The sequence below is a fragment of the Channa argus genome, chromosome 14 (genome assembly GCF_033026475.1).
Source record: "Channa argus isolate prfri chromosome 14, Channa argus male v1.0, whole genome shotgun sequence".
Classification (NCBI taxonomy): Eukaryota; Metazoa; Chordata; class Actinopteri; order Anabantiformes; family Channidae; genus Channa; species Channa argus.
This window is the reverse complement of record NC_090210.1, coordinates 17347184-17371042: the sequence shown is the minus strand read 5'-3', so window position 1 is coordinate 17371042 and position 23859 is coordinate 17347184. Positions and strand designations below refer to the sequence as shown.

At 37.6% G+C, this 23859-nt stretch overlaps 2 protein-coding genes across 3 annotated transcripts; both read left to right on the top strand.

Moving 5' to 3' along the window:
- Positions 1–711: 711 nt before the first annotated feature.
- On the top strand, positions 712–13887 carry lrrcc1 (leucine rich repeat and coiled-coil centrosomal protein 1). Of its 2 annotated transcripts, XM_067475322.1 has the most exons (19): positions 712–1114; positions 1607–1812; positions 1982–2047; positions 2158–2325; positions 3338–3504; positions 4334–4543; positions 5079–5278; positions 6020–6197; positions 7410–7558; positions 8584–8788; positions 9002–9141; positions 9405–9606; positions 10239–10424; positions 10695–10869; positions 11315–11478; positions 11639–11847; positions 12034–12171; positions 13084–13219; positions 13452–13885. In XM_067475322.1, exons 1-19 carry the CDS (start codon positions 1071–1073, stop codon positions 13560–13562), a joined length of 3054 nt encoding a protein of 1017 aa, XP_067331423.1. In that variant the 5' UTR covers positions 712–1070; the 3' UTR covers positions 13563–13885. The 2 variants fall into 2 exon arrangements, with proteins under 2 accessions (XP_067331423.1, XP_067331424.1); XM_067475323.1 differs by lacking the exon at positions 4334–4543 and having other exon boundaries at positions 13452–13887.
- Positions 13888–14930: 1043 nt separating this feature from the next.
- Positions 14931–23142, top strand: e2f5 (E2F transcription factor 5). Its single transcript, XM_067475567.1, has 8 exons — positions 14931–15226; positions 17269–17378; positions 17687–17848; positions 18349–18457; positions 19133–19457; positions 21222–21359; positions 21644–21682; positions 21967–23142. The coding sequence occupies exons 1-8, from the start codon at positions 15098–15100 to the stop codon at positions 22041–22043; spliced, it is 1089 nt and encodes a 362-aa protein (XP_067331668.1). The 5' UTR covers positions 14931–15097; the 3' UTR covers positions 22044–23142.
- Positions 23143–23859: the final 717 nt, after the last annotated feature.

The following is a 23859-nucleotide window of genomic DNA, read 5'->3' as shown; positions in this document are numbered from 1 at the left end:
TGTAATAAGTTTTATGAATTATATCTCGTGGAAATAAAATTCAAAAGGAGCCATCTGTACCTAGTTTACTTATCTATGAAACATTCCAAACACAGTTTTATTATCTTCGATCTTCAAGACTAAAGTGGAATTATTTTACTATGTCTCTAAGTTCACCCTCTCTTGAAAGGTTTTGTTTATGTGTTTTACACACTGTCACATATTAATGTTTGTCACTTATTATTTCAATGACTCTAGTTTCTAAAAATGTATATGAGATACTTCATATCATATCATTTTGAATTGCACTTAATGAATGAATTAATTTTAACAATTTTTGATACAACATGCTTGCTGTGCTATAGGTTTGTGATTTTTGCTTAAGTTGTTTTGCTCTTCATGCCATTTACCCAACTTATGGTAATGAGCATTCTGTAAAAAATACTTTTAGAGGAATTACTGTATGCTACTGCAAATCATAGATAGGTTTGTGTCATGGCTCTGTAGTTGGTCAAGGTTAATTTAGGTTGTCTTCACATAGTGGAGGGCAAGATCTACGACTTCAAAGAACTCCACGATTTGGTTTTAGTTTGAAACAAACTCAATTTTAATACATTGACTTTCAATTATTCTGTCTAAAAGAAAAAAGACAAAAGAAACCATAAGAGACAAAGAGGAGTAAAGGAAATCCTGGACTTTTCAGTTTCCCGGATGTTGCCGTTAACAACGTCATGTAAACAGGAAGTTCAGCCCAGAGGCGGCTAGTTCAACTCGACGGAGACATAAAAACAAGTGTTTTTTTAAGATGCCGTTTTTCTATACCGTACGTTTGTTAGTTGTTCCAGCAGTTGCAACTGTGGTTTGAAGACGACGTGGAATATGTTTGCCTCCTTTAAGTCCGTTCGCTAGTAACCTCTCACTTCTCGTAAGCTACAGAACTTAAACGCTAGGTTTGCATTAGCTTAGCTACCGTTAACACAAATGGCAAGTAGACTTCACATTTAGCCTAATAGTAGTAGTGGTTACTTTGCCTTGTTATCAGACTCGATGGTTAAGTCAGCGGAAACGGAGGCCAGCTGTATGCTGTCGTTATGGGTGACAAAGAGCTGAGTCTCATCGACAAGAATATAACAAGGTAATCGCAGCTATTTTTTTTATCGTGCCCTGAATTAAAGCTAAATAAAATGTTAAATTAACATTTAACATGACCAGTGGGTACCTAACTTTAGTAAAAATAACATACTACAATTTGAAACTAAGTTGCTTAAGTACAAGTACTGCTTTTACGAATAACATTACCATATATTATTGAAGTGTACAGTATATGCAGTGGTAACGGGAAAATGTACTTAAAATCTCAAGTAAATTTACTGATAAAGCAGCAGAATACCATCTGCCGGTGCTATAACAGCAAGTTTGATTATTCTATTATTGATGCATTAAGTGAAGGCATTGTAATATGTCTGGGCAAAGGTGAACTTAGTTGATTTATCTTTATAGTGTTTGTTATATAAACGTATAGCTATATGTCATATTTTATAAGCTGTTTGTGGTTTTTGTATGTGAAAACCTAATCTGACAAGTAACTACTAACTATAGCTCTCAGAAAAATCTGCTTTTTGTCTAGTCTGCTGGATATTCACATCAGCCCCACTATAACATCGCTCAATCTGCACTGCAACCACATCCAGAAGATCGAGGGCCTGACCTCAGCTTGGCACCTGCGGCATTTAGACCTTTCCTCTAATTCTATTTCTAAAATTGAGGGTCTAAGTTCCCTAAAATCACTGAGAACATTGAATTTATCATGCAACTTTATCACCAAGATAGAAGGTAAGTCTTTAGTCACCATTTTACTCTGACAATAAATGTTTGAGTTTGGTGGGTCTACTCTGAGTAATGATTCTTCATTATTGGCTTTTGTGTTTACTCTGATGTTGCCAATACATCTTTATGAGCTGTAAAATCACTCAGTTGTTAATGCCCCCTCCTTCTACTACAGGTCTGAATGGTCTTGTGAACTTAACAACATTAAACTTGTCCTACAATCAGATAAATGACCTCTCTGGTGAGTTAAATACTAACACTGAACTGCGTTACCTTTTTCAAAAACCTAATGAAAACACCAAGAATTTATTGGCACGTAAATGCTGTTCCCATTCCTGATGTCCTCATTAGGCTTGTTGTATCTTCACGGCAATGAGTACAAACTGAAGCATCTCAGTCTCCATGGCAACCACTTGGACCGTATTGATCACCTGCTGCAGTGCCTGCTGGGATTGCAGGGTTTAAGAGAGGTCACTTTGAGCCAGGGTGTCAGAGACAACCCTGTTTGTAGTTCAACAGGTAGGGTGTGATATGATACTGTATGTATTGGTATATGTTAGCTAATATGTAACATCAATCTTTACCTCAAATGTTTGAATGATTCTTGATGGAATTGTGTGGTATACTGCATACGTGTATGAGCAAGAACAATTATATGATTAATTATTTAGTTAAGCAACAATATAAAATCAATCTGCTATATAACTATTTTGAAAATTAAATGATTAAATTGAATTGTGTCTACTTAATGTTATGTCTTTTGTTTACCATATTTTAACTAGCAAATTCCTGCATATGCATTTCAGTCACTCTGCTGCACTTAGTGATCTGTTTTTCCTCATGAAAAATGTAATTTTTAGGTAATGCTTCTATTTCCTAAAAATGCAAAACTGTTTTACAATGTCTGAAATTGATTCATTTGAGAAAGATGCGATGGTCATTCTTAGCCTTCAAGCTCTTTAAAAAATACTAAGGTCACATTTTTCATGAGGAAGAAACACATCACCCATTGCAGGGGTGTGGTTCACTGATGTGGATATAGTTTTTTAAAAATAACAATGGAGCTCTATGGCACAGAAGAATAACCTTAAATCCGGTTCTAGATTCAGAAAGATTGAAGTGAGTAAACACAATTCATCGTTGGATTTAGTCTTTGTATTGGAGTTGTTGACAATAGCAGAAATACAGAATTAGACTTCTTATGCTTTTATTTACAGCAGTAGTTGTTGAAAGCAACTATTCTTTGAATTCATGAGGCAATAGTAAAACATTTTTGCCGCCTGTAAAGTCAACATGTGTAGACACACTTACCTTAGCAGGGATCACTTATCTTTAACATAGCTGTATCAACATTACATATAAGAATACCACACACAGAATTGAGGTAACTCCTTAAAATATAAGTTTATTACAACCCTAACACTTGATGTTTCAGTCATATGTGCCACTGATGTACCTCTAATTGAATAATGTTGCTCATGTGCAGTCACACAGCAGTATCCTGTATGTGTTTGTGCTTGCTGTGCTGCAGGCTTCAGGGAGATTGTTATGCAGTCTTTACCACAGATTTCTGTTCTGGATGGTCTGGACCGTCTGGGAACTCCATCACATCTAGGTCTTGGTAGTCCCTGTGATATCCCTGGTCTGGAGGACTATGTAGATCTCCTGCTCTCCTCAGATGCTAGTCACAGTGAATTGGTAATTTTTGTTTCTGTACTAGCTTTAAATAACTCAGTAATAATTTAAACAAGTTCAATATATTTGGGGGTATTCCCTTTTTTTTTTTTTTTTTTGCAACAGACACATGACAAATGTGGCACCATTTCAAAGTACATGTACAGTAGAGTTGTTTATACAGAGGAAAACCCACAATTTATTCAGGTTAAAAACATTATTCGTGTATCAACAGTTAAATATGTATGAATAATTACAATATTGTTTAGTCAATGAATTAGTCAATTTAGATTTAAGTCAATGCATAACATAAGAGTTGAAGTATTTATGTTTTGCAGAGGAGATGACCTCCAATAGTCTAAATAAAGTAAGATTTTTGCTTAGTGGATGTGGCATTTTGTATCCAAAGTAACTAAATTAATATGGAGTGTAATTTTGTCCGACTTGTTTTATACATCCATATATTCGGACTTTAAAACTTCATTTACACATGCATGAAAAAGGTGTGACTTTCAGCTGTCCTGTCCTCTCACTTTTCCAAAGTGCTAACAGGAAAAGGACAGTGTTTGATTGGAAAACTTAATTCCTTTCATCTTGCTGTGAGGAGCCTATAATTGAGAGACTGTCTCACCCTGTTGCCCAAATAACTTGTAAAAAGCTGATTCTCAGTAATCACTGACATGCTAGAATATAATGGAATTCTTTGGATTTCTATCATAATAGTGAGTTAGTGAATTGCATCTCTTGACCAGTAATTCAAATGAGGATAATCAGTTCCATTAAAGTGTAACAGAACCACAGTAGAAACTCTACTACTTAAGTGCAAAAAATACAATTTCAGTTTGCATTTTAGGTTAGAGGGGATGGCTCTCTCAACACACCACGTATTGATGAGGTGCTGACCCAGTTTCGTCAGCGCATTGCCTCTGAAACAGTTACAGATCAAGTTACACAACCAGATCGCACCCAACTGGCCCGTTCCACTGCAGCTGACCCAGCAGATCTTGTTAATGAACAACGCATCAGAAATCTGGAACACCAGGTGTCTCAGCTCATTCAGCAGGTGCTTATTTAATACAGCTGAAAACCCCTAACTTGTGTTTTAAGCATTTGTGTAAGGTGTACAGTAGGTAAGATAAGACATGTTATGGCATTATATTTAGGTAAAACGTGTTCTATTTGGCTGGCACAGTTAAAGATCCTTTTATTTATATATATATATATATATATATATATATATATAGATATAGATATAGATAAAAACGTGTTTAAGAATTTTCAAATACGAGAGAACAGATTCCCTAAAGTTTATTCGGGCCTTTTAATTTGTCATTTTTCTTGTTGTGGTATATGGGCTGCATCCCATCTTGCATATAACAGATATTATTTGTGTAGTGTGGAGAATATATTTTAGGATTATATTTATATACTGCTATGTCTCTGAAGTACATCCTATGTTGGAATAACGTTTAAATATTTACCACTGTGTATGTCTTATTAATCTAATATTTAGTTTTCATTTATCCACACATGCATTCTGTTAAATATTTGCTTTATCCCTTCACATCTTATCTATTGTTTCTGCAATATCTACCCAGGTCCCTGGGAGCCACCAATCCAGTACCTCTACTCATTCTGTGGTAATGCTAAGGAAAGCCAAGAGGGACATAGACCGCACATCAGAGAGTGAATGCGATAGTGGGAAGGAGAACAGAAGGCGCACCAGGATCCCCAAACATTGTAAAAGCACAAAAACTAGGATGACCACCAAGGAGACTCTTAGCAGGAGATCAGACAGGTGAATATTTCTGCAGAAAAAGAAGTTTCAGTTGTCAGGTTATTTATTCTGTAAAATAACTTGTTTCGCCATCACATCTACAAGTGTACATCCTGATATTGGTATAGTTGCTAACCACCACCCACATAAAAGCCAGAATGTAATATTTTGGAATTCAAATGTGTTAAGATATTTAAATCAGGGCATGTACCTTGAGCAATGATAAACACATTTATACAGCTTTGACTGACACGGAAGTCTTTATGACCACAATAATCAAATACAATATGCAGCAATGGATTTTTCCATTTTTTTCCAGTTTCATGTATTATTTTATTGTCTTCATACGTTTTAGTAATCTTGAAAATATTTTTTCCTCTCAGCTCAGTGGGGATAATAAATATTCTTCTCTGAGCAATGTTTTAAACTTTCCTCCCCTCTCTCAGAAATTGCAACTGTCACCTCACTGCCATGATTAATGACCGTGCTTCTATGGTCTACACCCTCATCTTACTTCATCAGCCACTGATGATATGTGCTTAAGATTCAGTAATTTAATTTAAGATCCCAACTGTCCTCATCAAAAGCAAGGTGATTTGAAAAAACGGTTCCAAATTCATTTCAAAGTTGTTCAAACTTTGCTTACCTATAAAAGTGAGCAAGTCATCTTCTTTACCCTTTATTGAGCCAGACACTTGCTTAAGGGCTGTTTATAATCAATTTTACAGCTGGTTCAATACCTGTGATTTGTTTTATGTGCAGCGATCAGGAGAATCATAAACAGAAGAGTTCAAAGTCTTTTGTGGGGCCCAGAAGGAAAGCTGGAGGCACAGGAGGTGTAGCCGCAGAGGGGCCAGCACAGAGGGGACCTTTGAGAGCTGCTAAGGCTTCAGGCGAAATGAAAACCAAGTCTACAGAGGAGAAGGAGGAAACCTACAGGGTACAGGATGGATAGGTCACCTGCAGACAGAATGGCAGCTTCTATTTTTATGGAATAAATGTGTTTTCAAAAAGTTACCAGAGGGGAGTAGACATCTCCATGAAAGATTCTTTTGTTTGCAGCTTTTTCTTTTCTATTATAGTCACAAAAAGCATGTGCAGAAATGGTATAATAGATACAATTAGCAAAAAACTTTGAAACAGATGAAGACGTCAACATTCTGTATTTTAGTTTTTGCCCTTTATGAGCGAACTTGGTGTCTGACTCAGAAATTCAACGTCTGTGTAGTTATCTAAATAAGTAAGTACGCTATATTGCCGAAAGTATTCGCTCACCCATCCAAATAAATGAATTCAGGTGCACAAAGCAAGGTCCATAAAGACATGGATGAGTGAGTTTGGTGTGGAAGAACTTGACTGGCCTGCACAGAGTCCTGACCTCAACCCGATAGAACACCTTCGGGATGAATTAGAGCAAAGACTGCGAGCACTGTGTATTATGTATTTCATAAACACACTCCTAAAACTCGTGTAAAGCCTTCGAATGGGATGTCACTAAACTTCATATGGGTCTAAAGGCAGGTGAGCGAATACTTTTGGCAATATAGTGTATAGCAAATGATCCTACTCAGAAAAAATCAAATAATCAGAGAATGTTTAGAGCACATACATAAAATAACAATTTTACTTATTGTTCTACTCTGAAGGGGTGGATAATACATAAAAACATTAATTACAGAAATGCCATAATTTCATCAATAATTAATAAACCACAACAATAAAGCAAAATGTTTGGTCACCCTGGGTTAGAGTATCACACTCATAATCTTCAAATTCTGCCAGTTTAGCATTGCACTTCCAACATTGTCAGACTTGCAATGAAATGTAGAAATCAGTGCAACAATGCAGAGATTAATATCAGTTTCATTCCCTTTTTTTGGTCAAACCCTGACACCTATATAAATGCAAGACTGCCAAGATTCAGGTGTTTTATGCTGGTCATGCCTAATGTAATCTTAGCTGTTTGTTCCAAGCAGAGAAGGGCTGAGTTCATAGTGTAACATGACATCTTTTTTTACTTCTTATACATATATATTTTTTCATTTTAAACTTCGTAGTCTTCATCCTCAACCAACCAAATTCCCCTAAAGCAAAAGTCAGACCAGATTTATATATTATCATGTAAGTTTTTACCCCAGTCTGTGTGTCTCAGACTATTGTTGAAGAGCGTGACCAAGAAAGGGAGAGACGCTGGAAAGCTGAGCAGGCTGTGAGGAAGCTAACAGAGGAGCTAAAGTGCCTTCAGACAAGAGTCAGTGAGGAAAAAGACCTCCAGAGCATGGCCCTGCACACTACAGACAGGTAAGAAAAAACCCATATGTATGTGTAGTGGTGATAAAATAGGCGCTAAAAAGTGATAAGTGAAATAGTCCCTATAGATTTTATAGTTGTCAACTTCATAATGGATTCTCTTCCTTTTCTACACTCTTCATCTTTTGTATTGGCTCTCAAGAGACTAGGGACTGCTGCCTGCCTCATTCTAAAACAATGAGTTTAAATTCCATCATCAAAATTTCTCCTCTTTGTCCCATAACCTCTTAAAAAAAATCACATACATTTTGGCTCTGTTTCCCAGATAAAGTATGTCTGCAGTTGTCTGTAATAATAAAGTTATTTATTATAAAAAGTCCATTAACCCACACACCCACTCTGCTTAAATACCTTATATTTAAATTCCAGAGACTATAATTATCTGTAATTAAATATTTCTATCTCCATCCCTTTTCTCTGCGCTGCACAGATAGAGCCATTTGCAGCTACTTTGTGCACTGTCCTTGTTTGTATCCCACCATGCTTAGATAAATCTGCATTATGGTTTTAATTAGAAGCCTGATGACAAGCATATGTCAGTAGTATTGCATGCATCAATCTTAACTGTCACTTTGTAATGACACTGAACACGGCCTTACTGTTGATGCCCTCACTCATCAGGAGAGAAATTACTCATTATGCTACATTTAATATGGGAACTAGTGTATGTGATGTGGTCCAACAGTTTGTAGTTTCTTATGTTTACTATGGGGTTTCAAGAGTGTGTTTTGTTTTTTTTTGTCCACTAGACTGGTGTTTTGTATAATCATAGTTTTTCCCTTCCCCTTATATTTCCATTTCCACACCCCAGAGATTAGATGTTGACTATGATTAAGATTTCTCCAATTTTACAGGCTATCACATTTTTACCACAGGGAGATAAAACACCGAGGACAATCAAAGAGATCACAAAGTAGTAGTTGTAGTAGTTGCTTGTACCAGTTTCCACCTACAGTACTGCACATATTACTCCTGCTGCTTGTCGTCAACCTCATCCTACTGTTCTTCCCACCCAGACTGAAAGAAATGTTGCTGAAGGAGAGATCGGGCCGCTGTGATATGCAGACTCGTGTTGAAGAGCTAGAGAGGAGGTGTCGGTCGCTAACCCAGCAGCTAGAGCAAGCCCGAGGCACTGAAGAACAACACAAAACTGCAATGCACCGTCTGGAGGAAAGCATCTCCCACGGCGAGGCGCTCAGAGCTCGCCAGCAGGCTGAAGAGGTTTAGTATACTTAAAAAGACTTTTATCGCCATTGATACAAAAACTGTACATTCAAAAATATGCTGTTTATTTTACACCTTACACATAGAACAGAACATGCTAACACTATATGGTCATTTTGATCACTCACTGTAATTGTTATTAGTTCAATGTTCCAGCTTGCATTGCAAATAAACACAAGCTGGTATAAAACATGTGTCGACCGTTCTCAGATGAAGCGGTACCAGGAGTTGGAAAACAAGGCAGCAGCTCTGAAGAGAGAGTTGGACATCCAGAGAGCCTCAGTACGCCAGCACAAAGACAAACTGCAACAGCTGCATGAACTCCTTGCAACCAGGGAACAAGAGCACAGGTACATATGAACGATTTGTTGCTTTTCATGTGAAAGATTGAAGAAGAAGATTTGCTCTTTTCATTAGTTTGAAATGCTTTGGGCTTGGTGGCTAAAAGAAGTATGTAGTAATATTTCAATTAGCACTGGTAGGTGCAAACCCTCAATATATAGTCTTTGTGCAAAATCCTACTCCATACTGCTAAATACTGTCCTGTTTGTGTTAGGGCACAATAGCCTGTTAAGGAGATCAATGTATTATCTATGTTTGCAATGTTTTACAGAAAACAGCTGGAGTTGCGGTTGCAGCCTGGTGGGGCTGATTTCCATGAGGCAGTGGCAAAAGAAGTGGCTTCAGTGGAACAGAGACATGCACAGAGGGAAGCAGAGCTGCAGGAGAAGCTGGCAGATGGCAGGAAGCAGTACGCCGCTCTGGAGGACGAGTTCCGCATGGCCCTAACCATCGAGGCTGCTCGCTTCTCTGAGGTCAGCAAAAAAATGGAGAACATCCATACAGATGGACAGTAATCACTGTAGTGTCGTTCTCCTGAATTTTACTTCATATTCTCTGTACAGTTCAGCTAAAAAAATGGATACTGTGTATAAAAGTGACATGATTGAACTGGAATTGACCCCAATCTCAATAGATTCAGTGATTTATTTATTTATTTATTTCAGCGTGATGGTGAAAGCTGAGATTGAATTAGGATCATTTCTCTGGACAAGTAGTCTGTGATTGCCACAGGATGAAAGCTTTAGAAAAGGATTGGATTTGAATCAATCTGTCTGCTCTCATTATAGGTACAGATTTCATTCAGCCTCTGTACAAAATGTAATCTTATTCTTGATTGCTACCCCCTGCAGAAATTTCTAGTTTCTACCCACCTTTGGAGCTTTGAAAAAAGTCTGAATAAAACAGCTAAACTTTCTGTCGTTACCTTTGAAAGATTTCTTTCTGTAACTCTGTAAACTCTAAAACCTTTTCTTACTGTACTCAAATATCGCATTGATCGGTATAACTGCTAAGGCAGGTAATGGCTTTGACCAAAGTCCATTAGTCTTTAATCCCAAATGTGTAATTCACATTAAGTTACACATCTTCACTAATATTTTTATAGTTGAAGGAGGCTTGTGATCAGATGGCTGCAGAGCTGATGGAGCTCAAGGCGAACCTTACCCAGTCCCAGCAGAGGGAAAAGAAATCTGGCTCTTTGGTGCAGGAGCTCACAGCCATGGTCAAAGAACAAAAGACACGCATCTCTGAGCTCATCAAAGCCAAGAAAGAAGCTGTCACTGATCTGAAGGTAGGTCACCTCAGAGGGATTTTTTTTTGCCTCTACCACTACAAGTACATTAAGAGCAAATTGTCTGATCATGTTTGAAAACTCACATTACATATAATATTAAGAGTACAGATGAACAGTTCTGGGCTTGCGTCATTGACTTTTTAAAAATGGTTTAACCTGAGTCTGAGTTCCTCAAGACATGCATATTGGATGGTCCAGCTGCTTTTCCATCTGTCAGCCTTGACAGATGGCTGCTGATTATTAATACTGTCTCTGTCTCTCTGGCAGAGCCGTCTGCATTCCTTGGAAGCAGAGGTGGAGCTGGATCGGCGTCTCGGCCTGCAGCTCGAGTTGCTCAAGAAAGACAAGGCGCGACTGGTGTCTCAGCTCACAGCTCAGGAGTCAGTGATAGATGGCCTAAGGGCAGAAAGAAGAATCTGGGGCCAGGAGCTTGCTCAGCAAGGTGGATGATGTCCAAGAGGGCACTTGTTGTCAACATTAAATAAGCCTTGTGGTGCTGGGCAGACAATTGCAGTCAGTTGCAGTTGTTTATTAAGAAACACTGGTCCATGTTGTCCCTCTTCTCTGTCTCACGCAATGCATTAGCCTATGAATAACTTAACATTTGGTGATTTAATTTGGGGAAAATGAAGGCATCAGCTCTTTGGCTTGATACTATGTGCAGAGGTTTTATTTCCTTTGTGATGAATAAAGCCTGCCATCTAGTGGTTATTTGGGAGACATAGATTATTACAAAGTAAACACAAACTTGGAGAGTTTATTAATATAGCCAGTTTTACACAGAACAATTTATTACGTATATATCAAATAAAAAAGATTTAGTAAAGTTTTTCTTGTGGTATCATGAGAGACAGGTTCTGACTTACTATTGAATATATCTTTTCTAGGAGCATCTTTAGCTCAGGATCGTGGACGCCTAGAGGCTAGGATAGAAGTGCTGAGCACTGAGCTGGAGACACAGAAAAAACAGAATGGGAGGGATAATGATGCCCTTAAAATCAAAGCCAAAATCGTTGATGACCAGACAGAGACCATCCGTAGGCTCAAAGAGGTATCCTGACCGGTTACTTTTTAAAAAGTCACGTCTATGCATTTTACCATGAACATTTTGTCTGTGTGTATGTGTCTGTCTGCCTGTCTCTCTATCATTCTTATCCTATTTTTATATTGATACACACTGAGGCATCTTCTCTACCTCCCCCATTGTCTAGACCTTGCAGGAGCGTGACGATCAGACCCGCAGGCTGCGTGAGGAGGCAGTCCAGGCCAAAAAGAGGTTCCAGCAGGAGTTGGAGGAGGAAACAGCCAAGCAGGCTGAGCTGAGGGAAAGACTGGAGCATCTAAGCCTGCGCAAGGAGGAACTGAAACACCACCTGGAGGACAAAGAGGCAGAACTAGAAGAGGTCAAAAGACTTTACACGTAAGCGTCCTGTCACAGACATAAAAAGTCCATTAGAATAATATTTTCATTCTGAGCACAAAGTTGACCACAACCGTCATTATAGTGTAATACTGCTATCAGCAATGTGATGATTAAACATTAATGCAGTTTTAGTTTTTCGAACAAACATTGCATTTTCAGCTCTCTGCTATTCTCTACTTTTAGCGATTCCAGTAGGAAGTGGCAAGAGAAGGCTGACCTGCTCACTCGACTGGAGAGCCAAGTAAAGCGCATGAAGGAAAACTTTGATTCCAAGGAACGTTTGCTCCTGGAGGAGAGAGATAAAGCAACAGAAGCACACAAGTACGCTCCAAAACCAGAGGAGAGCAAATCTTTCCTCAGCAATTTCCAGCAGCTGTATTTGGTCTGCTTATAAAGATGCTTTTTCCGTGCTATTGGTCCACTTCCATGGTCCAGACAAATTTGTGCAGGAGGCACACAATCTCGACACAATATCAAGGCTCATGCCACATAATCAAAAAATATTGAATTTTTGTATATTGTTTCATGCAGAGATTGGAGATTGTTGATCTTGTAAAATATTTGACCTTTTAGGTGAGATAAGTCACTGTTGTTAAATCTGGTAACCCATGGATTTGAATACTAAATACTGTGAAGGTATATGTGTATAGTATGTGCTTGTTTAAGTGTTTTTTTTATAATGAAAGCATAGTTTTGTAAATGAAACACATATTCTGGAAGAAAACATAAGAAGTCATAAGAAGTGTGAAGGAAATTTTAATCATTACATTGATTCAAATGTTCTTTACTGTGTATTTCAACTTCTTCTCCAAGAAAAAGTTGTGCAATCATTGTCCACAGAGCGGGTTAGGACAAACTGCAGGTTTCCTTAATCCTGTAAGTTATTTTCTTGGTCAAGAAAACTGATAAAATGCTTTTCGTCTTGAGCAGAAGTGATGACCAAAAACAGCAAATTTGACTCTGAATGCTTGTAGGGAATAAGGGCTGCTCTCTTCCAACTCTCTCCCAAAAAAGCTAGAAAATTTGGAGATTAATTGTTGCATTAAATATGACCTTACCTACAAAGTGTGGGCTCAGATGATGATAATCACATGATGTTATTTGAAACAATCCAAATAGAAAGAAAATTTCATTTCTTCCCTAAAAAAAAGGCCATGCACTTAATGTACCCTGGGCAGTTTTGATATAAATCACCTATTACAACATTTTTACTTCTTTTTGCTTGTCCTGCAGAGCCGTGGTAGACAAGTTACACTGTGTGGATGATGCCTTTCGCCGACAACTGGATTCGGTTCAAGCTGCCCATCAGGCTGAGCTGCTTCGCCTGGCTAATGAAAAGCAAGAACAGATAGAACAAGCAAATCAAAAGGTAAAATAGAGACACTTTCGACTGAGTAATTCAAAGTACCAGTTTTTTGTCTAAGTTGGGAGGCAGCGCAGCCACAGCCAGTATATATAGTATAAGACTGAGTCATATTTTACAGGGATATGATTTTCTAAGGTTTCACCTCCTGGTGAGCCATGTTGGCTCAACCATGTTGAGCAATTTCTAAAGGTTTTTGTTTCAGCTAAGGTTGTTTGTTTGTGCATGTCTTGCTCAGGTATTTGAAGTAGAGGAGGAGATGCGACAACTCCTGGAAGAGACAGAAACCAACAAACAAATCATGGATGAGAAGATGAAACGTCTTACAAGTGTACTAAATGACTTTTAAAGCATAAAATGTGACTTTTTTGAGCTAAAATACTGGAGGGTAGTTGTATTCTTTAGTAAAATTCACTACATTTTTATGTTAAATTATAGTTGTATTTTAATATATCAAAATGTATATAATAAATTCTCTTTCCGCTATATTTTTTATTTCTTTTGTATTCAGATAACAAAATTGTCTCTACAATAAATCAAGGTGAGAACATCTTGCTAGCTGAGCTGAAAAATACATCTTTAAGCTCTTGGTGGTTGTTTTAATTCTGAAAAGATTATATCATGAGCAGAGACACTGAGCAGATTTACCTCTGTAGGCACCTTCCACAATTAAAGATATTTGGGGATTCTTTTATACTAGAATATATATTTTTTAAAACCATTTTTTTTTATCTATTTAGAGAACCTAATGAACAAAAGTAAAGAATTGGCCCAAACTGTATGGGTGGTATTGGTACACAAACTCAATTTTCAAGTAAAAGTACAAGTACTTGCCTGTAAAGATACCCAATTCCAATTCTTTACTCAAGTTGAAGTAAGAAGTACAACAGTGCAAGTACCCCTACAAAAACTATGTAGGTGATATACAAATAATAAAGTATTGATGCTCTTGGTAACATGATTCAAAGCCTATTCCATATTTGTTCAGCAAACTTTCAAAAGTGAAAATAATGTCAAAGAAATATTTCTAGTATAAGGGTGAAATATCTGAGATACAGTACTTGAGCTTTATGGTGTAGTACACAAACAGCACCTGGTAAATTTTTTAACCACTTTATGTACTGTAAGGTGCTTAAGATTTTTGTTAAAACAAACTGTACGTCTTCATAAATATTGTTGTTGTTGTCCTTTCGGCTTATCCTGTGAGTTCAGGGTCGCCACAGCGGATCATTGTTTCCATGTTGATTTGGCACAGTTTTTTTTTTTTACCCTGATGCAACCCTCCCCAATTTCAAGTGGTCACTGCACAGTTAGGGATGGGAATGTGCTGTTAGGGGTTAGTGTCTTGCCCAGAGACACTTCGACATATATCCAGGACTAGGGATTGAACTGCTGACCCTTTATAATAGCTGTAAAAAGCTTACATTGGGAGAAATAGAAAATACATTGTCTCTATTGATGAATTCTATATTTCTTTCTGAACTGTAGTGAAGTAAAATTATCAAAGCACTCTAATAAAGTAGTAATACTTCAAAATAGTTAAGTTACTGCACTTAGCTGCTTACTGCTTCTTGCAATCACAGTTGGGAGCGATTGAACACGGGCTGTTGCAGTGGGCTGCCCGGATGGCAAATTGGAGGGCGGGGTCAAATTCAGGGGGAGGCGGGGCTCTACTGCCTGAGGGGCTGGAGCGGGACAAAGGTGTTGCTGTGGCAACAAGTAAGCCAACGTACCACAACGTTCATTTAAAACCCCGCAGGTACTGCCCTCGTCCCGTTGAGGTGACAGAGACCGAATCCGGACGGAAGGAAATGCCTGTATTTTGTAGTTACACGCAGGCGGCAAAGTGAAAAGAAAAATAAGACTTTATTTTACAAAAAGAAGATGCAGTTTGAGACGACGGGGACCGTTCGCTCTACGCCGAGTCGTCACGAGAAAAGTTTGGGGCTCCTCACGATGAAGTTTGTCAGTCTGCTACAAGAAGCTAAGGACGGCGTCCTTGATTTGAAAGTGGTCAGTGAAACGGCGACGGCAGGCTCGGTGCTGTTGTTTGTGGGTGGCTGTGAAGGGGGTTACTTGGTGTTTTGGGGCCACCGTCCAGACAGCAGATGTGAACAAAGGCCTGTCAGTCACAAATGGGGTCAGTCAGGGGCATTGATTTGTTCCACAGGTGCGTTATTGAGCGTTAGCGGCCATTACTTAAGGCCTCCTCGTTGGTGGGTTCAGTGATATCCACTGGTGGAAGGTGAATATCTACTTTTGCTCAAGTTCTGAGGTACATTTACTTGCAATAAGTTCCGTTTTGTGCTGTCAAACCTGGCCACTCTACTACAGCTATCCGACAATAACTTGAATATAAATGTTTCAGAGTAACATTCACGTAAACACATGTCAGCTTTACACATGAAAGTGACGTTTTAAAGGATCAGTACTTCCCAGTAGTGTTGGCCACTTACCTCTAAGATAAAACGTCTCACTGGTGCTAATTGTCACCTTGCAGATTTCTATGAGTGGTTAGCAAATTAACCAAAATCCCACTTTTTTTCCCCCTTAACCATCTCACAGTCCCATCTTATTCATCTGCATTAAATAATTGAGCTGTATATAAAGTAATATATGTGTTTATATAAACCCGGAGAAGCTCTAACACTATAATTCTGTATTGATGTATCACAAAAAATGTAATTATGTCAAGCACAATAAATATATTAGTCACAGGAAGCTTTGTTCTGTGTGCATTAAAAAGTACCTTTACTTTAGATACTTTACATGTATTTTGCTGAAAATGTTTTTGTATTTTACAATATTCTTATACTACAAATTAAGAGTCAGGCTAGGTGGTCCCAAAAATTTATTTTTTTTATTTGTCGAATACTAATCAACCTCTACATGTAGACAATAAAATAACGTGGGCATGTCTCCCCCCCCCAAGACAGTGTTAAGTTAATTACATCTGAGTGCACTATATCTATCTTTCTACCGAATTAAGAGTCTTTTTAAAAATTCCAACAGAATGGGCCTATTTAAATCTGTTAAATGGTATTGCCATATTGTTTAATGTAGACTCCTCTTAAGTCTCCTTTAATGACCCGTAGAGGTTTGCAGAAAATTGGGGAACTGGGGAACCACACTGCACCACCATATTTGTCAGGAATTTGACATTATTCTGCCTGTCCTACAATATTTTGGCATCATAGATCTGTTGCATAGTCATCCACAAACCAAATTGTAAGTGGTTTGACTTCTGGTTCCTTCTGGTTAAATGTTGAACCTAACCAAAATGTTAGGTAAGACACTGAACCCTAAGTTGCTCCCAGTGGTTCGGGCGAGCACGCTCCATGGCAATGCAGATGAATATGTGATTGAGAAGCAACATTTTAAAATGCTACTTTAAATGAGGAGACCATTTAGTCTAATGGCGATAGGACTATAACATAAGAAATCTGTACTTTATTTCTCATTTAAAATATGTTGTGTTTAGTACATTCCCTAATTTTGTAAAAAAAAAAACTAAGTAAAGTTTACTTTATGTGACTAACAGTTTCAAAAATATCCTAAAATATACATAACAGGAAAAAAATTCTATTCATCAACTATTTTTACTTCTAGTGACCTAGCTGCCTTCAGTGTTTCAACATGCAGCTCTATCTACAAGACCCACTACTTTTTTACTACAAAACTACCTTTTTTTCAACAGTGATTATCACTTTTCCCTCTCTTTTTGCCCGCCAAAGCTTGACAATGCTTCAACAACTAATGCTTATATAATGGGTTTCTTAGATCTTTTCTTTTCCTTCCTCCTTACTCTTCTGCTATTGTGTAACTGTCCTTTTCCTGCCAAGGGGTTTGATTCACTCTTCATGTAGCTTAATTTACCAAATCTTTATTTTCTGGCTTTGTTTGAGTCTCTTTATTTTTTTCACCTCATGAAATGTTTGCCACAAAATTTTGAGGTTTTCAACTAATGACAGCTGAATGTGTCTGTACCTAGTCAGCAAGGGGTTTATGTGAAGCTGTTGGTGAGTAAGTCATGTAATATCTGTCTGAATCGACAGGCTGCAGACAGCTTGGCAGTGAAGCAGAAAAGGAGGATATATGACATAACCAATGTGCTGGAAGGAGTGGGGCTGATCGAGAAGAAAAACAAGAATATTATTCAGTGGAGGTTTGAAAACACTTTTTTTTCTTTCATTTTCATTCTTGAATGATGACATTTTTACTGATCAATTACTTAAAATATGTTTGAGGATTTTTAGAGCATGTTTTATTCTACCACACAGGAAATGTTTCTTCATGATTAGACTCTTCACAAGATGATATCAAATGTGTTGCTCACTTTTAGTAACATTTTAAATTTTTCTTTTAAATGAACCACTTAAATTGGCTGTTATCATATTCGACATTAAACCATCATTTATTTTTTTTCTCACCCCTTCATCTCTTTTTTTTTTTTTTTTAATACCTTTTATTCAGGGGTGAGAACAGAGGCAGCCAAACTTTGGAGGTACTGGAACAGGTAAACATTTTAAAGGCGCAGATCGCTGAGCTAGAGGCCCAGGAAAAAGAGTTAGACAGTCAGAGGGCATGGCTGGAGGAGAATATCAAACACCTGAATCAAGATCCAATCACCAACACATATCCTTCCATTTTTTCACTCAGTTGTTGTTAAGTCCATTACATAAACTGTGAGTTTCTGCTGACATTTCATCTTAGACTTGTTACAACTGCACACACCCTCATTCTTTCTTTCTAAATAACTTAAAATCAACTCACTGTTTTACTAAACAGGTTAAGTGTTTAAAACATTGATTGACGCTTTACATTTTATGTGTTTCAAGTGTCCTTTGTAATCTGTTTTTTTTTGTCTACCCCTACAGTTTGTAATTCTAGTTGTCTGTTTGGCCCCATTTACCCATTTCAGAAAGGAAAAAAAATTCTCTTAATCCTTTTAACATTGTTTGTGTATTGAACAGAGAAAAGGGTCCACAGGGAGGATTATAAATATAATTGCTATTGTCAGACTCTTGCCAAGCTAATCCTGACATATACAATGCTCAAAGTCTTGTTTTTCCAGTTTATTGTCTTCATTTTTCTACCATGAGTAATCCTGTTTCTGTTTCTTAACACCTATCCACTTATAAATTTGTGACACATGAAGACATCTGCAGTGCCTTCAGTGGAGACACTCTTCTCGCTGTTGTGGCTCCTGCTGGGACGCGGCTGGAGGTGCCGCTACCTGAAATGGTTGGACAATTCTTGCTTTCCGTTTAGATCTGGAGAAATGGAATTTTGTTCTGTAATTAATGGCAATAGTCACCAGAAATCAATAATTCAATAGAGTGACTTTTATGGTTCACTGCTTATAACCTGTATAAAAACAGACTAATGCAGTGATCCATTTCTCATGGCTTTGCAGCTGCAGAAACAAGCTGTGAGCACAGCACTAATTATTATCACCTTTTTAATTGATATAGCAAACTTGCTAGCAAAGCGCCCAGTACATGATTAATCATCAGCTGGAGTACTACTTCTGGCCACCTGATGGAAATTCAATTATCTTTTTTATTAATTTTTTTTAGCTCTGTTTTAGGTTTCTATCAACTTCTGCAGGAAATGTATTTACAGTCCACCATGGTTACCAGCTGGCTGCGAACTTAGTATGAGTCATGTGACTGCATATAGTACTGGGCAGCTGGTAGACGGTGGCTTTACTACTAAAATCATCTGAATATGAAAGATCAGATTAAATCAAAAGATGAATTAAAATACTCCACAGGTTCTGAGAGAAGCTGCATCAACTTAATAAGTAGTAATTTTGTGTGTTTGTCATTATAAATGCTTTAACATACTATTTATGTATGAAACAGTTTACAGCTATTTTATTGACTACAAGCTTATCACAATGTTGCTTCTCCTCAGGGCCTGAGTGGTCAGAAGAAGTACCAAGTGAACCTACGCAGCCACTCAGCTCCCATTCAGGTCCTGCTCATCAATAGGGATTCAGACTCCAAAATACCCATAGTCTTTGCTGTGCCACCTACTGATGACATCTGTCCAATGCTAACTCCACCCAGCACCCCTGCCAGTCTGCAGAGGTTCCCTCTTTCAATGTCTGTGTCCTCTGCCTCTAACACTACCTCCTCCTACTGCAGCCAGGGCTCTCTGTGCTCAGAGCACCAGATGGTGCTGGCAGAACATGATGAAGTTCTGACGCCATCCTCTACCCCTCCTGATGTGCAGATAGGTATGGGCAGGGATTTTGATATCTGACAAGTCTAATGCTTTTTTTTTGTAATTCCTCTATAAAACAGATTAGGTTTGTGGTCCTGATGAATTATTCAACAGTATAAGTATATCATTTATTTTATTTTTTTCAAAAGCCCTGTACATTCATGATCAATGTCACGGGAGCTTTTACTTATTTTACTTAATTTGATCCCTGTGAGTTTTTTGGGTTGTTTGTTGTTTTTATTTTGCTGTAACAGAATTGCAGGCAGGAACATATTTAATTTAGTATCATTTTCTTTTCTGGGAACTGAAAGTAATGCATCACTGAGCTGTGTTATCAGGAAATATAATCCTGAAGACAAATCATAAGATGGTACTGGCATTATGAAATGAATCATGTGAACTTTGTTCAATATTGTTTAAAGAGGTGGCTGGGAAGCTGGGATGACTCAGAAATATCACATGTCAGCATGCCCAACAAAAAAAATGGGATCTCAGTATATGTTAAAAGGAAACCAAAAGCGCTGAGTCAAGGATGTTTAGACTTTCAGAAAGTTTAGCAAATACTCAGTAATCCATCTAAAAACTAATTTTAGAAGAATATTAGTGTTATTACCGAGGCCTTTTTATATGGTTAACTAATAAAAAAACAAAACGTGCAGACTTGCTAAACAATTCCAACACAGAAATTTGTGTTCTTACTTTGTAAACCCATTATTTTTATTGTCCAAATTCCTAATTTTCTTAAACTATCCATACAGTGCCTAAGACTTCTCCTTTCATAACTGTTTCCCTACATAAATCATAGTTTGCACGTGTTCAGTCCACTTTCTTTAGTGCAAAATACTATGCTGTACCATTTCTGGTAAACCTTTAGACACTTTAGAACACCTCTAGTGGGCAGAAAACAAAACCTTATGGGGTAAAGCAGAACAGAAGCCCACAAGGTCTTTGCCTGTGATCATTTGTTGTGGAGACTCAGAAGGTAATGCATTGTAGCCTGTGGTTTGATGTCACCCTTTTGCAACGGTAAATTTTGATTGTAAAGAAAATATTTGTGGGGAGAAATTTAACAAAATGAAACTAACTGGTAGGCATCTTGTATATCACACATGGACACACTGCATAATTCGGATTCCACATCATGTCATGTGAACAGAAAAAACTTTTATGTATTTATTTATTACATTTTTTTTATTCATTAATTCAAATATTGAGTAGGAGACCTGCAGTATTTATGAGAGACACATCACTTCCTTTTCCGGATCTAGGTTTATTAACAGATTCAGTCAGCATTGCACGATACGTGTAAGCAATATATACTGTAAGACTGGCTAAAATACTAGCAGACATCCGCTCACTGTGTCAGAATGAAACTCACTCAGACCTTTCTTCCTTACTTACAAAAAAAAAGAGGAATTACCAATACAGTGACACAACACACATTCATAAAAATTTATAGAACCCAGTTTTTTGTGAATGATCACAGGTCCGTCAGTATCCTGGTTCATGTTCTTCAAAAGTGAGGAAACTGGGAGTTGGGGTCTTTAAAAAAAGGCAATATGAACATTTGAAATTACTACACAGTAAGTCATGTGACTTCTCATTTATCTTCTCAGCTAAAACCATAATTATACCAGTACTCTTTCTTGGTATCTAAGAAATAGAGCAGTTTTTCTATTACTTCATGGCTGAGTTGTTATCCAGCTTGTTGGAGGTTTCATTTGTTAAGAGGCATTCGACTTAAACATAGTTGTCGTACCTCCTTTGCTCCCTGCAGAGTGTCACAGTCAGCCAGTGGCTGTGTTGGATCAGCAGCAGATGGACCTGGTGGGCCCAGATTTCCAGTCTGTACTGGATGTGAGCAGCTTTTTGAAGCTCAACACTGTTGAAGACCGTATGAAGGATGACAGAGAGGGTAAGGGATGTGAACACAGAGTTAGTGCAGTAATGGCATTCTGCATCGAGATTAAGGGGAAACTGCTTCACATTTGTTTCACTTATCGCTCCATTTAAGCAAGCATGCTTTTATTTATTGCATTGATTCTAATAGGGAGACTGATGGGGACTGATGCGAGAAAAGGGCTTAATAACATGTTGATACTCTGTCCAGCCTTGGTGGTTATGATTTGAGATTACAGTCTGTAACCGTGACTCTTTGATTATACTGTGGAACATAAACATGTCTTAATTCTCTTTCAGGAACTGTTGATCTGATTGATGAGCTAATGTCCACTGAGGGTAAGTTTTGCAAGACCTACATCTACTATCTTTATGTAGTCAGAAATGTGCTTGTTGTACATGTAAATTATGAACATTTCATTAAGATTCTTCTTTTGGCTGCTGTGAATATCTAAACTTATATTACTGGCAATCCATTTATCAGATATTTTTCATTTCATACACTATTGTAGTGTAAACTACAACAGTACCATCTGTAGCGCTTTTCTGCAATTATCTATATTGTATCATAGTTATTGATGTTTTCACTGTATTCTCACTGTTGCTCCTCTCCCTACCTGCAGGCATAGACTACAGCTACCACTTGGATGGCAGTGAAGGAGTGTGTGACCTGTTTGATGTGCAGATTCTCAACTACTGATGGCTGACAACAGTTCTGCCATAAGGTTTTACAAACTTCGAAAGTACTGTTTACCTCCCTTTAAAGATGCTTCAAACATGTTTCCCACGTTTGTTATAGTTGCACAGCCAGCACCTGAACATTATCATCATTAAAAACTTTCACAGAGTTTTCTTCTGTGTGCCACACAACTCCATTACACTTTACTGTCCTTTTTAGTCTCAGCCAACACAAATCAAAATGCCTGAATAAAGTTACTGTAAGCTATTTGTGTGACCAGTAGTAATTACTGTATGTCCTCAGTGCATTGTTAATGATTTACTGGCAGGTTACTTACAGCTTTCCAGAAGAACAGGATGTTTCACTGGAAATAAGTCAAGCAAATCCTTCATCCTCTCACCAAGCTTTTGCGTGTATTTTTGCATTTTTCCACATTCAGTGGAAAGTACAAGACTTGAAGACAATGGCTTTATTTTCTGTATTTTATTAACCTGTGGAACTGTGACAGCATCTGCAGTTGATATTTACAGTAACACATTCAGTATTGTCTTTTTTTCCCCCAATATTTAAAAAAAGTGGTGATCTAGTTCAGGTTTTGGGAGTAACTTTCATTGCATGGATGTTATGGAGTGTTACAACTTAACAAATTTCATAGTTTTAGTTCTTAGAATGGCATATTGTATTTAATGAGTTAATGTTTTGGTTATGTTTTGTAACCTTGTAATGTAAAAAATGCCAGAAAGTTTCCTTTTCTAAATTATTCTGCCACTGCCATTTTAGGCCAGGGTTTTTGTTTAAAATAATTTCATATAATTGCATATAATTACATATTGTTTACTTAATTTAAGAAAAACAATCTTTGTTCTCATTTTTTAAGTGACTGGTCTACTGCCATAATTGTAATGAAATGATTGAAATAGCAAAATTTGTCATTGGAAATATCTGATAAGAGCAGTTCCCTGTGCCTTTTGGTTTGATTACAAAAAGTCTTTTATTTTGTCATTTATTTACTGTTTTATATTTTCAATAAATGCATTTTATAACAACTTAGAGTTTCCTTTAATCCAAACGGTCATGATATTCTTATTTGAAAATAAAATGAGAAAAGAAAAGCAATGACAAATTATTGAGACCATTTTCCCTTCTTTTCTTTTGGCAGACTAAAGTGTTTTGCTGCATAAACTTCAATGGTTTCTGTCACGTTTAGGTTAAAGGATGGACCCAAGAGAAGAGACAGAGCGAGGGTTTGCAAAATAAGGGGCTTTTATTGAAAGAGATTTAAATGATGAACAGGACCAGCACACGAAAGGAGTTCACTTGAAAACAAGAGGGGAACCGAAATACCAGAAATAAACACAGCTCGGGCTCAGGGGACAAGTTAGAGAAAGAACTAACAGAGGCTACTGATAAACTAAGGCACAGATAAACGTTAAACGACTAGAGCGGGTAAACACAAGGGTAAGGCTAAGGAGACTAAGAAATATCAAAGAACAAACTACTGAACAAAGGCTAAGACGTAATAATGATTAAAGTAAAACGGAGCACAACTTAAAAACACACTGGAAGGGAACAATACCAAAGTAACTGAGTTGGGGGAGCACATACACACAAGGACTATGGGGGGGCAGTCACAAACAAACTCAACATAAAGCACTGGCAAACTGAAGAGCACACAAGCAAACCTAAACATGAAAAAAACAGGATAAAACAAGCGGAGAAAACTAGGGACTAGGCCAAAATACTGAATTAAACAAAAGGCAGACCTCAGACCAAAACCACACAGAGTCCAGGATACCAAAAGTCCAAGATGCAGGAGTCCAGATTTCCCAAGAGTTCG

What these genes read in the sequence shown, in the direction of transcription:
- lrrcc1 (XM_067475322.1), top strand. Translation starts at nt 1,071, where the DNA reads ATGGGTGACAAAGAGCTGAGTCTCATCGACAAGAATATAACAAG. An exon ending in TCAGATAAATGACCTCTCTG is followed by an intron (nt 2,048 to 2,157) that starts GTGAGTTAAATA and finishes TGTCCTCATTAG; the next exon opens with GCTTGTTGTATCTTCACGGC. An exon ending in TAGAACAAGCAAATCAAAAG is followed by an intron (nt 13,220 to 13,451) that starts GTAAAATAGAGA and finishes TGTCTTGCTCAG; the next exon opens with GTATTTGAAGTAGAGGAGGA.
- e2f5 (XM_067475567.1), top strand. Translation starts at nt 15,098, where the DNA reads ATGCAGTTTGAGACGACGGGGACCGTTCGCTCTACGCCGAGTCGTCAC. An exon ending in CAAGATCCAATCACCAACAC is followed by an intron (nt 17,849 to 18,348) that starts ATATCCTTCCAT and finishes ACACCTATCCAC; the next exon opens with TTATAAATTTGTGACACATG. An exon ending in CCCTCCTGATGTGCAGATAG is followed by an intron (nt 19,458 to 21,221) that starts GTATGGGCAGGG and finishes TGCTCCCTGCAG; the next exon opens with AGTGTCACAGTCAGCCAGTG.